Below are 13,667 nucleotides of genomic sequence, written 5' to 3' on the forward strand. Positions count from 1 at the left end.
ACAGACTAGCATGGTTTCCTAAGGAGGATGAAGTTTTAAAGCCACCATTAGAGATCATCTAAGGAGGCATCAGGCCTGAAGTCACCAGTTGATATAATGTCCTAGAGCTGGTAAAAGTATGTTGTGAAATGAATAGAGTGAAGCCATTATTCTGTGAAGCCATTCATTGGGCTTCAGCAGACTATTTGTAATGGAGAGATAAAATGGGTGATTTTTGAGGAGAATAATAATAATAATAATAATAATAATAATAATGTAATAACTTATAACTTTATTTTTGTACCCCGCCTCCATCTCCCCGGAGGGGCTCGGGGCAGCTTACATAGGGACGAGCCCTATCAACATAGTTAAAATATAGCACATTTAAATATATAAACCACAGCATAAAACAGAATAAAACAACATTATAACAAAATATAAGAGCAAGCTTCAAACCAACAACCAATGAGCCTGTGATAATGATCAATTTCTGGGCACGGAAATTATATATATCTGTATTAGTGCTCTGAAAAGATATGAAGATAATTATTTGTACAGTGAAGTATATGTTTAAGTAGATGAATGGGTGGCATGATATTAACCTGATGATGAAGTGAGATGTAAGCAAGATCTTGCTTCAGCATATTGCTGATGAATTGATTAATGAACCTCTTGCAAACCATGTTGCTCTTTGGCAAATTCAAGCCTACATACCTGATTACACGAACAAGATCATGGAAAGCTTTGTCAACATTTAATGGGGGGTCTTTAGCACTGGTTTCTATATATGGAATCTGGAAGACAAATACGCAGTACCTTTTAAATATATATTACAGTGAAAATGTCTTGCATGGCATTTCAAAAATTTCATTTGACACATGCAAAATACACAAAGAATGACATTGTATTCTGATATCCAAGCAAATACATGTATATACAATTTGGTAGGAGTAATATATATAATTACACACATATGCCTACACAGACAGGAAATCTTTCTCCAAAATACTCTCTCTCCTTTTCTCAAAGCTTTCTTCATAGAGATTTTTTTTTAAAAAAATCCTTGTTAAATATCTTCTCCAGCTCTGTTCAATCCAATTAAAACAGAGATGGAATTTCCACAAAAACACATCACATTTGAAATGCACTTATATTTTGCTATCAGAGTAACTGATATTATTTTAGATCTTCTGCACTACAGAAAGGTATTGTTAATCTTAGTGGATGTGAGTTTTCTGGGCTGTATAGTCAGCAGCATTATCTCCTGATGTTTTGCCCACATCTATGGCAGGCATCCTCAGAGGATGTGAGTTCTGTTGGAAACTAGGCAAGTGGGGTTTATATATCTGTTGAATAATGTCCAGGGTGGGAGAAAGAACTTTTGGCTGCTTGAGGCAAGTGTGAATGTTGACTTGGCCATCTTGATTAGCATTTAATGGCCTTGCAGCTCCAAAGCCTGGCTGCCTGCTGCTTGGGAATCCTTTGCTGGGAAGTGTTAGCTGGCCCTGATTGGTTCTTGTCTGGAATTCCCCTGTTTTTTGAGTGTTGCTCTTTATTTACTGTCCTGATTTTATTTAAAATAATCTTGTGTGTCAGTTCCCCGAAATGTGAAATGATATAGTGACCAAAAGATAATAGACTAGAAGACAAGATAGATAGAGAGGTAGCAAGAGATAGAAAAGAGAGGAAGTGTAGCCCAAAAGCCCTGAATAAGACAATAATAAGAAAGAAAGAAAAGAAAAGAAAAGAAAAAAGAAAAGAAAAAGATAAGTTCTTGCTTTCGACTTCTCGAGGTTTTCTTAGGGTCTTCTCTGTCGTTCATCCATACCTCCTCCTCTTCTTCTTCCCCTTCTTCTCTCCTCATCTTCTTTCTCCTCCTCTTCCTTCCCTCCAGCTCTTCTTCAGTTATATCAGGATTTTTTTGTTCCTTTGCTTGAAATAACCCATCACTTTTTCCCAGTTTGTCTCCTTCATTTTTATTCCTTTACTTCTCGTTATTAGAAAGGTGAGCCGGTCCATATTTATTACTTCCAAGATTTTTGTCAGTCTCTCATTTTCGTCTGGTGTATCTTCCTGCTTCCATCTTCTAGCATAAGTTATCCTTGCTGCTGTTGTTATCATAAACAAGATCTTATCAATATTCTTTTCTATTTTCAAATCGTGAATCCCTAGGAGAAATAACTCTAGCTTCCATGGTATTTTAATTTGTAACATTTCTTGTAATTCTTTTTGAACTTCTCTCCAATATTTTTTGGCCTTTTTACAGGTCCACCATGTATGAAAATACGAGCCTTCCTTTTCTTCACATTTCCAGCACCTTGTGCTGATACTACTATTGCTCGTCCCTAATTTTTTCGGTGTTATGTACCATCGATGCGCCGTCTTAAGCCAATTTTCTTTCATGTCGGTGGCGTAACAATATCTTAGTTTTTCTCTCCAGACTGTTTCCCATTCCTCTTGCTTAATATTTCTTCCAATATTTTCATTCCATCTTTTTTTGTAATTTTTTTCTCCCTTTGCTTCTATTTTCCATTCTAGCAGCTTTTTGTAAATCTTCGTTATTAATTTTCTTTTTGACTCCATTATATTATCCCAGAAATTTTTGTCCAGATTAAAACCTATCATTTTATCCTTCTTATACTTTTCCTTTATCGTCCAGTATTCTAACCATGATACTTTCTGTTCCACTGTGTTTAATTCTTCTTGTGATTTTAACGTCATCTCCCCTCTTTCCATTTTTAGTAAGTCTTTATACTTTAACCATTCATGCCATCCTGTGCATCTTCTTTGTCCCGCCTCTAGAGGGGATACCCACATCGGTGTTTTGTTGTATAGTCTATCTTTATATTTTTCCCATATGTTCAGAACTGTTGATCTTACGAAATGGTTGCCAAAATGTTTTTCATTTTTTTCCCCTTTATACCAAACGTACGTGTGCCAGCCTTCTCGCAGGTCCGATCCTTCCAAGATTAATAATTTCTTTTTTTCCAATTTCGCCCAATCTTTAGCCCAAATTAATGCATTCGCTTCCAGGTATAGCTCCAGATCTGGTGCCGCCATCCCTCCTTTTTCCTTTTTTTTCCGTCAAATTGTCATAGCTAATTCTCGGTTTCTTATTTTTCCAAATAAATTTCCTAATGTCTTTATTCCAATCCTTTAGGGCTTTTTTGTTTTGTATTATTGGCAAGTTCTGAAATAAAAAAATCAACTTTGGCAATACTGCCATTTTCACTGTAGCTATCCTACCGAGTAGCGAGAGGTTATAGTTCTTCCACTTTTCCAGGTCCTTCCTTATCTCCTTCCACTTATCTATATAGTTGTTCTGTAGCAGGTGTAGGTTTCTTGATGTCAATATTATCCCCAGATACTTCAACTTGTTCACTATTTGTATGTTCCATTCCTTTTTTATTTCCTCTTGTTCCTTTTTTCCGATGTTTTTGGTTACTGCTTTTGTTTTCTCCATATTAATTTTAAATCCTGATACCTTGCCGAATTCTTTAATTATTCTTATCCATTCTCCTAAGTTATTCTTTGGGTCCTCGATTACGCATATTACATCATCCGCGTATGCGCGAATTTTATATTCCTGACCTTGCACCTTTGCACCGACTAAGCTTTTTTCTTCTCTTATCTTATTTAGCAATATTTCTAATGTCAATATAAAGATTAAAGGCGATAGGGGGCAGCCCTGTCTTGTTCCCTTCCTTATTTCAATACTCTCTGATTCTTTCCCATTCACCAGAATTTTTGCTTTTTGCTCCTCATATATGGCCTCAATCGCATTTTGAAAATAAAATCCCAGATCCATTTATTTCATTATAATTTTAAAGAACTTCCAATTTACATTGTCAAACGCTTTCTCCGCGTCTAGCGCTACTGTCCTGATTTTAGAGGTTTTTTTTTTATACTGGTAGCCAGATTTTGTTCATTTTTATGTTTCTTCCTTTCTGCTGAAATTGTCCACATTCTTTTTTTTTTTCATTTTTTTTTGTTAAAACTGTTTATTTTGATTATGGTACATAACAGAAAAGCAAACCATGGCAAATCAGATATAATCAGGTACCAATATTTTTGACGTGTACATGCCTATCTACCTTATTCAATCAATCAGTTAATTTTGACGTTATGTACAAATTATTATCATTTACATATCTTAATACACATAAACTTGCTATTTCTGGCTGTTTTCCACTGCTTTCAGTCAGAGCTTAATATTAATTTTTTTCATAACATACAGGAAATCAGCACATGGCATTTTACACACATACCCCAGACCTTACACTCAACCCAAAATCCCTATCCTGAACGAACTAAACCCTCATCCCCACACCCGTGCACCCTTCACCATGACTTCCCGCACCGAAACACTATGAAGCCTTTAAGCCTATTTATCTATCCTTATTCATGGTAAACCTAAATTCCTAATGGAGCACCTCTATGTTACTGACTCTCTATTCAGATATGCTAAGGCCAACTTCCATTTTTCTAGAAAGTCCTCATTACTCTTATTCCTCCTGTTATAAGTTAGTCTGGCCATTAGCATATACTCTCGCATTCTTTCCCTCCAATCCTTTTTGGTTAGACCTTTTTCCCCTTTCCAATCTTTGGCTATGGTCAATCTTGCCGCTGCAAAGCTATATTGATATATTTCTTGGTCCTTTTGATTATTATTTTCTCTCTGTAGACCTAGCAGACACAGTCCTGGGCTTTTTTTAATCTTGTTATGTAACATTTTATTTGTCTCCTTAATTACCTTATCCCAAAATTCCTGTATGATCACACAGGTCCACCACATGTGGAGAAATGTCCCTTTCTGTTTCCTGCACCTCCAGCAAATACCTTGTTGTGATTTGTCTATTTTAGCCAATGTAGCTGGAGTGATATAACATCTGTAAAACATTTTGTATTGATTCTCCCTGATTGAACCCGATAAAGTAAATTTAAATTCTTTATTCCATAGGTATTCCCATTTGTCCAATTCTATTGGTCTGCCTAGGTCCTTGGCCCAGGATATCATTACTGTCTTGACTCTGTTGTCCTCCACGTTATAACTTAGTATGTATTTATATAATCTAGAGATTAACCTTTTATCCCCCCTTTTCCAAATTCTTTCCAATTCTGATTCTTAAAACAAGTGATACAGATTAAAAAAAACCCAGACTTTCTCATTCATTCCATTCTGCCACTGGGAGAATGAGGGCCTCATTCAATCCCTTCTCAGAAGTCTATGGTTGAGAGACAAGTAGTCCTTTAAATATAGTTGGTCTAGAACTCCCACAATCCTTCAGAATTCACCATCCTATGCCAAATTGTCCACATTCTTGTGGATTTCAATGTGTTCTCTGTGTAGTCTGACTTGGTAGTTGTTAGAGCGGTCCAGCATTTCTGTGTTCTCAAATAATATGCTGTGTCCAGATTGGTCCATCAGATTCTCTGCTATCATTAGTCTGTTTTGACAGAATCTTCTTTACACCCTAGATATGTTTTCTGGTGCCTAATATATCCAAATCTGTCTCCATCATATTAATGGAGAGAGTGTTTGCAGCTCTGTAAAGCTAACCCTAAAGGAGGAAGTGTTAAATGAAGATGCTATCTTAGTAGAACTAAACTTCAGCTTTGTCTCCTGACTATATTACTTCACACAGTAATGCTAAAGGAATCTGATCTTTTTAGGTTTCTGTGTCAACTGACCTCATCTTTAGCTCTTGGATCAATGTCTTTGAATACCACAGAGTAGTTTGTGCCAGTTTAAATATATTCAAATACATATTACACACTTATTTTGAGAGCAATCTGTGGTTTTTTTTTAACAAATCACAGATTAAATGATAAAACAGAACAGAATTATGGGCAAGAAAGATGCTTAAAACAAGTGATACAGATTAAAAAAAAACCAGACTTTCTCATTCATTCCATTCTGCCACTGGGAGAATGAGGGCCTCATTCAATCCCTTCTCAGAAGTCTATGGTTGAGAGACAAGTAGTCCTTTAAATATAGTTGGTTTAGAACTCCCACAATCCTTCAGAATTCACCATCCTATGCCATAGCATCTCAAGGGACACGTTTCTTTAGTCCTGTTGCAGTATGATATCATAATGTACCCCAAATTTATGTCAATCATAAATTCCACTATTGATTAACCCCCTTACTAAGATCATAACAATTAGTTTTGAGTGAGCATCATCTTCCTGTTTGGTAGTTGATCCACATTAAAAGTTCTATCAGCCCTGCTGCCAATGAACATCTTGAAGGGAAACAGCAGAGACTGGCTGGACCAGGGACCTTGGCCACTGGAGATGACAGTGGCAAAAGAAATGTCGCAACACATAATTCTCTGAGAACCCACCAAATGAACATACATTGTGTTTTGCTGCCATTTCTTTTCCTTGCTCCCGAGTGACTTTTCGCAAATGCATTAGATCAACTTTGTTGGACACCAAAATCATCGGAAAAGACTCTCTGAAAGGTAAGAAGGATAGGACAGAATCAGTACAAACTCCTCAGTTTCCTAAGTGCCATGTTAATTCTACTCTGTTTTCTTCCATTAGAAAAACCTCTCATTTGAGCAAAGAAACTAATTCTCATTCCTGTAGAAGATTGTGGTTTTAAGTCTCACTCTCGAACACCAATCTCTGTCCAATGTGAGGTGATATGCCTTACAGTATAATACTTAGGACATGATTAACACCCACATTATATCATCAGATCTACCATAAGCATTATTGAAAGTCTGGATCATTTAAGAAGAAACAAAATGTCCTTGAATCAGTTTGGAGTCATGCCACAAATGGAAAGTGTTCCACATACTGGAAATCCCATGGTTGAATCCCAGCACTTCAAATCTGTTACAGACATTCATTACTTTGAACAATGGATGGTATCTACAACACTTGGAACAACATTTGAAAAAAAACAACAACCTGTTTCTGGTTTTAAAGTGTTATTTCCTGTTTAATTGTGTGGTAATTACTTTGAAAGTAGTTGTTATACTCCAGAAACTTCATTTTTGTGGCTGCCACAAGCTATGTTGAATTGTTTGAGACTCTACAAGATATTAATTGAAAAACTTTAACAAAATGTGCTGCAGGATGCCCCACAAAAGCAACGTTTTTGCAGTTTTCATGTTTTTATGATAGAACCAATTAGAAAATTACATTTATAACCAAGAAACAAAAAATATGGTACATAGTGCTATTTATTAAATGTACAGTATACTATGACCTCCATGTCCATTAGGATACATTCTAGGACTTCACAGGCAAGTGTAAAACTGTGGGCAATAATAAACCTTACTGAAAACAAACAACTAACTTCTGGGGGAAGCATACTACAGAGCAGTGTTTCTCAAACTCTGCTCCTCCAGGTGTTCTGGACTTGGGTTCCCAGAAATCCCAGCTAGCGGTGGCGCAATGGGTTAAACCCTTGTGTCATCAGGACTGCTGATCAAAAGGTCAGTGGTTTGAATCTGGGGAACGGGGTGAGCTCCCATCTGTCTGCTCCAGCTTCTCATGCAGGGACATGAGAGAAGCCTCCCACAGGATGGTAAAACATCAAATATCTGGGCGTCCTCTGGGCAATGTCTTTGCAGATGGCCAATTCTCTCACAACAGATGTGACTTACAGTTTCTCAAGTTGCTTCTGACATTAAAAAAAAACAGCTGTTGGGAATTGTGGGAGTTGAAGTCTAAAACACTTGGAGGAGCAGAGTTTGAGAAACTGCCACAGAGTAACATCAAAGCCCTAGGAAATGCTTAGGCAAGATACATTACTAAGTCCTCCAGCATATAGAGGACATATTTTGTCAAATGTGGGTAAATAAAGTGGTAATTCAGACCAAACAGAAGCTCTCTGAAGGGATGGCACATCTACCAAAAATAATCAGATCTGCTCAGGGACTAAAATCAGCAACTTGCCCCTTAAGTGTCATATAAGTAAAATATCTCCTGGCCAGATCTGAAGAAAGAATTGATTGCTGAACACTATACATTTTTATCCAAAGCTTCCATTGTTCCAAGGCACCCACCTGTCCTTGACTCGGAGAATGAGTTGATGAAATCTGTCGACATGATCAAAGCTGGCTTTATCTGTGACTGAAAAGACTATAAGGAACCCATCCCCTGTCCTCATGTACTGCTCTCGCATTGCACTGAATTCTTCTTGGCCTGCAGTATCCAGGACTAACAAGAAAGGGGGAAATAAACAAAAATATTGTGGTTATCTTGCCTCAAATATCACCTTATATCAAACAAATCCTCTCCATCCAAAGTGTTATATTTGAAAGCAAGCCCTGTCTCACAAAAGTCCCCATTTTGTATGCTAAGCACATGGAGGGAGGAAAAACGTTGTTTGCCCTGTTGAGCTGGACATGTGAAAAGGAAAACATGAATATATGTAACTGTATGTCCATGGCAGGTCTGTATCACATGGTGTGTAACTACTGGGGACAGGGCAGATGAGGTGCTGATCAACCCCTCCTATGCTTTGGTTAAAAGCATAGAGGTAAAGGCTTTCAGCTGCTTAGGTGTTATCCAAATAATGAGTGAGTGTGACTCAAACAGAGCGAAATTAGCTCAGGCTTTAGGTCTGTAATATTTTCCTTGATTATGATAACACTTTTTCTCCCTTTTTGGTTTATAGAAACATATTCCCCTCTAAAGCCAATATTGAGCTTTCCCTCTCTTTCCAAACACTTAGTGACAGCTTTTAAAACACTGAGTGACAGTGTATCAGAGCTCACTGGAAAGGCAATACTTCTGCATCTGGAAAGAAAGGTGTGTCCGGCTATTAAAAAAGAACACCTGTAATAAAGGATTAGCAAGCTGTATACTCAAGTAAAGACTTGGGGTGCATCTACATTGCAGAACGAATGCAGTTTAACACCATTTTAACTGCCATGGCTCTATTTTATGGACTCCTGGAAGTTGAACTTTGGTTAGGCACCGGTCTCTTTGGCAGAGAAGGCTAAAGATGTTATAAAACTACAACTACCATGTTTATGTATTTACAGTATTCATATACTGCTTTGCTCACCCCTGGGGGGACTCAAAGCAGTTCACACAAATAAATATGGCAAAATTCAATGCCTTTTTTTTTGTTATGTCAGGAGCGACTTGTGAAACTGCAAGCTGCTTCTGGTCTGAGAGAATTGGCTGTCTACAAGGATGTTGCCCAGGGGATGCCTGGGTATTTTATGTTTTATCATTCTTGTGGGGGGCTTCTCACATGTCCCCCCATGGGGAGCTGGAGCTGATAGAAGGAGCTCATCTGTGCTCTTCCTGGATTTGAACCTGCGACCTTACATACATAAACCTTACATACATAAATCAAAACTCAAATCAGCACACCTGAGACAGCAGACATACTTGGGGGCCAAGGGCAGGTTGTATGGAAGACAACAGCTCTGATCCTCAGCAGATAAGAACAGCAAACAAGTTTCAACGATACAGCCAAAAAGACTAATCTAGATTGCCCCTCTACATCTGCTGCCTGAGGTGGCCAATGCACTCTGCCTAATGGTAGCACAGGTCCTGGCAGAGAGACAGTGCCCAGATGCCACCGAAGACAAATGATGGTGGGCTTGATGCTACCCAGAGGCCAAGCAAAACTGGAAACACTGGTTTAGAGAAGAACTTTTAAAAAGACCCATTCTTATATTGACACTACAGTGCGCATTTGCAGAGTACCTCTAGCAAAATAAATGTCTCCTATTATAATGACTGATTCTGTACATTTATATGCTTTGGCTTTCCCCCCGCTGAAACATAAGATTTGTTCTTCTTGCAGAAATGGCTGGCAGGAAAGGCAAATACAGTGCCATCCATTAAAGCACTGTATGAGTCTGATTATGAGGCTGCACTTTAGGGAGTATGTGTTGAGAACATGTGTCCCTTGACAGCCAAGAAAGCAAAGGCCTTTCTGTAACTCTTCAGAATCAGATTGAGGGGGGAAACCATTTCAAGGCCATTCCAATGTGACTGTTCTAAAGCCATTAAGCAAAGCAAAGCGAGGGAAGAAAAAAAGGTTGATATTGTCACTGCATTCCTTTATGTTGTGTCCTTGCCTTACTAGCAGACCTTGCAAGCAGATTTAAGTCTCCAGGGCTAACACGTGGCACAGTCTTCTCACAGAACAATGACTGCGCCGGAATGAATATTGGGAATAGCTTGAAAGCACCTTGTGTCAAACCATCAGTGAACTTGGAAAGCTGATGCACCAGGGAGAAAAAACCAAACCTTACCTTGTCTCCGAAATGTTAACAGTTCACAAGCAATTTCAAGTGAAAACAAAATCCACTCTTGCGATCTTGGAGTGTATACATAAGGCTGTTGCTACATGTTATCTGAAATGTCTGGATTTGCTCTAATTTGAGCTATAGCTGTTTTCTCCCTATTTATTTATCACATCAGAAGCAAATTGAGGGTACAGCATAAAAAGCACAAAGTTTAAAACTTGGCATATATTAAATGTCCTTTGACCAGTAGTTGGCCACTTGGAGTACCTCTGGGGTTGCTACAAGAAGGTTCTCCATTGTACAGGTGGCAGGGCTCAAGCTACATTGTAATAGGTGGTCTGTGGTTTGCTCTTCCCCACATTCACATGTTGTGGACCCCACTTTGTTGCCCCATTTCTTAAAGTTAGCTTTGCATCTCATGGTGCCAGAGCACAGTCTGTTCTGTGCCTTCCAAGTCGCCCAGTCTTTGTGTGCCCAGGAGGGAGTTTCTCATTCAGTATCAGCCACTGATTGAGGTTCTGAGTTTTAGCCTGCCACTTTTGGACTCTCGCTTGCTGAGGTATTCCTGCAAGTATCTCTGTAGATCTTAGAAAACTAATTCTTGATTTAAGGCATTGGCGTGCTGGCTGATATCTGAACAGGGGATGGGCCGGAAATGTCACTGCCTTGGGCCTTTCATTATTGGCTGCTACTTCCTAGTGGATGTCAGGTGGTGCAATACTGGCTAAACAGAATAATTTCTTCAGTGGTGTGGGGCGTAGACATCCTGTGATAATGTGGCATGTCTCATTAAAAGCCACATCCATTGTTTTAACATTGTGAGATGTGTTCCACACTTGGCATCCATATTCAGCAGCAGAGTAGCAAAGTGCAAGGGCAGATGTCGTCTCTGGGGGACATGAGAGAAGCCTCTCCGCAGGATTGCAACACATCTGAGAGTCCCCTGGCCAACGTCTTTGTAGACGGCTGATTCTCTCACACCAGAAGTGATTTGCTGGGTTTTCTCCCTGGCAAGGCTAAGAATCTGTTTTAGATTTTTTTTTTATTAAAAAGCTGAGAATATACACATGGTGCCTTTTTTTCTCATTGTAGTATATTCATGGCCAGTCTCTGCATATTCCCCATCACCACTAAAAAAAGGTGATGCCCATCCATGCTGATATTTACTTTGGTGAGTTAATTTTTTCTCTCTATACTGAATTGCCATGTTTCAGAAAATAAAAATTAACAATTCCCATGAATCTATGTCCTTAAATTGTCACATGAATTAGGCCTACAGATGGCAACTATAGATGGTAAACACCATATAAGAACTTCAGGATGATGTGACAGGTAACATTGAGGCCCATTCCTTCCACCTCCATTTAGAACCCAGAGAGGGATAATGGCAGTGATGTATAACAACAGATGTCTTCTGGCTCCCACACAGAGTCTGAGTGAACTATTGTACATAAAAATGTCTGAATAGGAACAATTTGGAAACCTGTTCTTCAAGCTTTATTGTTTGATTTATTGTATTGCTTGCTTGCGTAACTATAAAGGTCAATTCTTATTTATTTTTTTTTAGAATCTTGTTTGAGAGAAGATTTTTCTGCAATGACATTTTATTCTAAACTACCAAACCAATTTGTGGCGAATCTGCAAGGCATAAAACATGTTTTTTTACCATGTTTTCAGAAGTGCCTGGAGAAACTTTGGGAATATTTTGAGAAATGAAAGAATGTTGTGGAGTGTAAATTGTGTAAGCATGTGAGTTTTCCAGGCTCAGTGCTATAGAATCAGGAGAGCTGTAGTTTTAGAAAGGCTTTAATCATCTCCACCAAAGACGGCACCAGGTGTGTCCAAAAAGTAAGTTTCTCTATGCTAGGATAAATCAAACAATGATAGAAAAATAACAAACAAAACATATTTAATGTGTTGTATAAAGCTTTCATGGCCGGAATCACTGGGTTGCTGTGAGTTTTCAGGGCCGTATGGCCATGTCCCAGAAGCATTCTCTCCTGATGTTTCACCCACATCTATGACAGACATGCACAGAGGTTGTGAGGTCTGTTGGAAACAAGGCAAGTGAGGTTTATACAGTATATCTGTGGAATAATGTCCCGGGCGGGAGAAAGAACTCTTGCTGTTGGAAGCAACCATGAATGCTGCAACTGATTACATTGATTAGCATTGAAAAGTTTTGCAGCTTCAAGGCTTGTCTGCTTCCTGCCTGGGGGAATTCTTTGTCGGGAGATGATTAGCAGGCCCTGATTGTTTCTTGTCTGGAATTCCCCTGTTTTTGGGTGATGTTCTTTCTTTACTGTTCTAATTTTAGAGACTTTTAAAATATTGGTGGCCAGATTTTGTTCATTTTCATGGTTTCCTCCTTTCTGTTGAAATTGCCCACATGTTTGTGGATTTCTATGGCTTCTCTGTGTCATCTGACATGGTAGTTGTTGATTGTATATCATGTAGCTGTGGACAAGTCTACATAGGGACCACCAAACGCAACACACAAACACAAATCAAGGAACATAAAAAGCATTGCAGACTGCTTCAATCAGAGAAGCCAGCCATAGTAGAGCGCCTGATGAACCAACGTGGACATAGCATATTATTTGAAAACACAGAAATGCTGGACCACTCTAACAGCTAGATGTGCCCTTGGAGAATTTACCGGGAGTGAAACGGACAAGATTGAACCTTATTTCTTTATAGGAAAAAAGTCTTCTCTTTGCGAGAATGAAAGAAAATAGTATCAAATATAAACATACACATTGGGATGCAAGATTACCACTCTCATTTATGGGTTTGAGAAAGAATTAAATCCCTGCAAGGGAGCCTTTATGATACAAAGCAAAGTATTTGGGGAACTCTGAAGATGTTCCCATCCCAATGGGCAAAACCAATAGGATCATTTTCTTGAAAGAGCTCACAGAAAGGAACGAGGTCTACAAAGAGCAGCGTGTAGATCATTTTAATGAGGCCTGGAGTGTAAAACTTCTGGGTATACTGTGCTCCATGTTAATTAATGAAAGGAGGGGGTACTTTCTTGATTTCCTGCCTCAGGCAAAGAAATGTCTCTATCCAGTCTGACTCTGGCCTTTTTCTGTGAAGGAACATTTCCTCCCCCTTTCTTATGGGGGTGGGTACCACGACAAAGCTGTGCTTATAATAAATCAGAAAGTGCAAATTTTCCTTTTCTAAAAGAACTACAGAATACAGGCAAACTCTTGACTGAGGAAGTTGACTTTAAAAAATATCAAGGAAAATAAAAGCAAGCTACTCAGTGACAACAACCCTGCAAGACTGGAGGATTTCAGAATGAACTTTGGCCCTTCAACTTTTGGTCAGTTGATTCCCAAGCTGTTTTTTCCTATTTGTGCAGACACGAACAACCAAGACATTACAGTTTCACTGTGAGGCTTGAGTACATATTGAGGTGGGCCAAGCAAAACACTGCAAGAAATGCTG

General features: G+C 38.7%; 1 protein-coding gene across 1 annotated transcript in view; it reads right to left on the minus strand.

Moving 5' to 3' along the window:
- The window catches only part of MRAS (muscle RAS oncogene homolog), a 68,691-nt gene that overhangs the window by 9,774 nt on the left and 45,250 nt on the right, over window positions 1-13,667 (minus strand). Inside the window, exons 3-5 of the mRNA XM_060774182.2 lie at window positions 8,004-8,157; window positions 6,340-6,439; window positions 694-773 (exon numbers count right to left, since the gene is read on the minus strand). Coding sequence (XP_060630165.1) covers window positions 694-773; window positions 6,340-6,439; window positions 8,004-8,157 — 334 coding nt within the window. The remainder of the gene's footprint in view (window positions 1-693; window positions 774-6,339; window positions 6,440-8,003; window positions 8,158-13,667) is intronic.

The sequence above is a fragment of the Anolis sagrei genome, chromosome 1, assembly GCF_037176765.1.
Source record: "Anolis sagrei isolate rAnoSag1 chromosome 1, rAnoSag1.mat, whole genome shotgun sequence".
Classification (NCBI taxonomy): Eukaryota; Metazoa; Chordata; class Lepidosauria; order Squamata; family Dactyloidae; genus Anolis; species Anolis sagrei.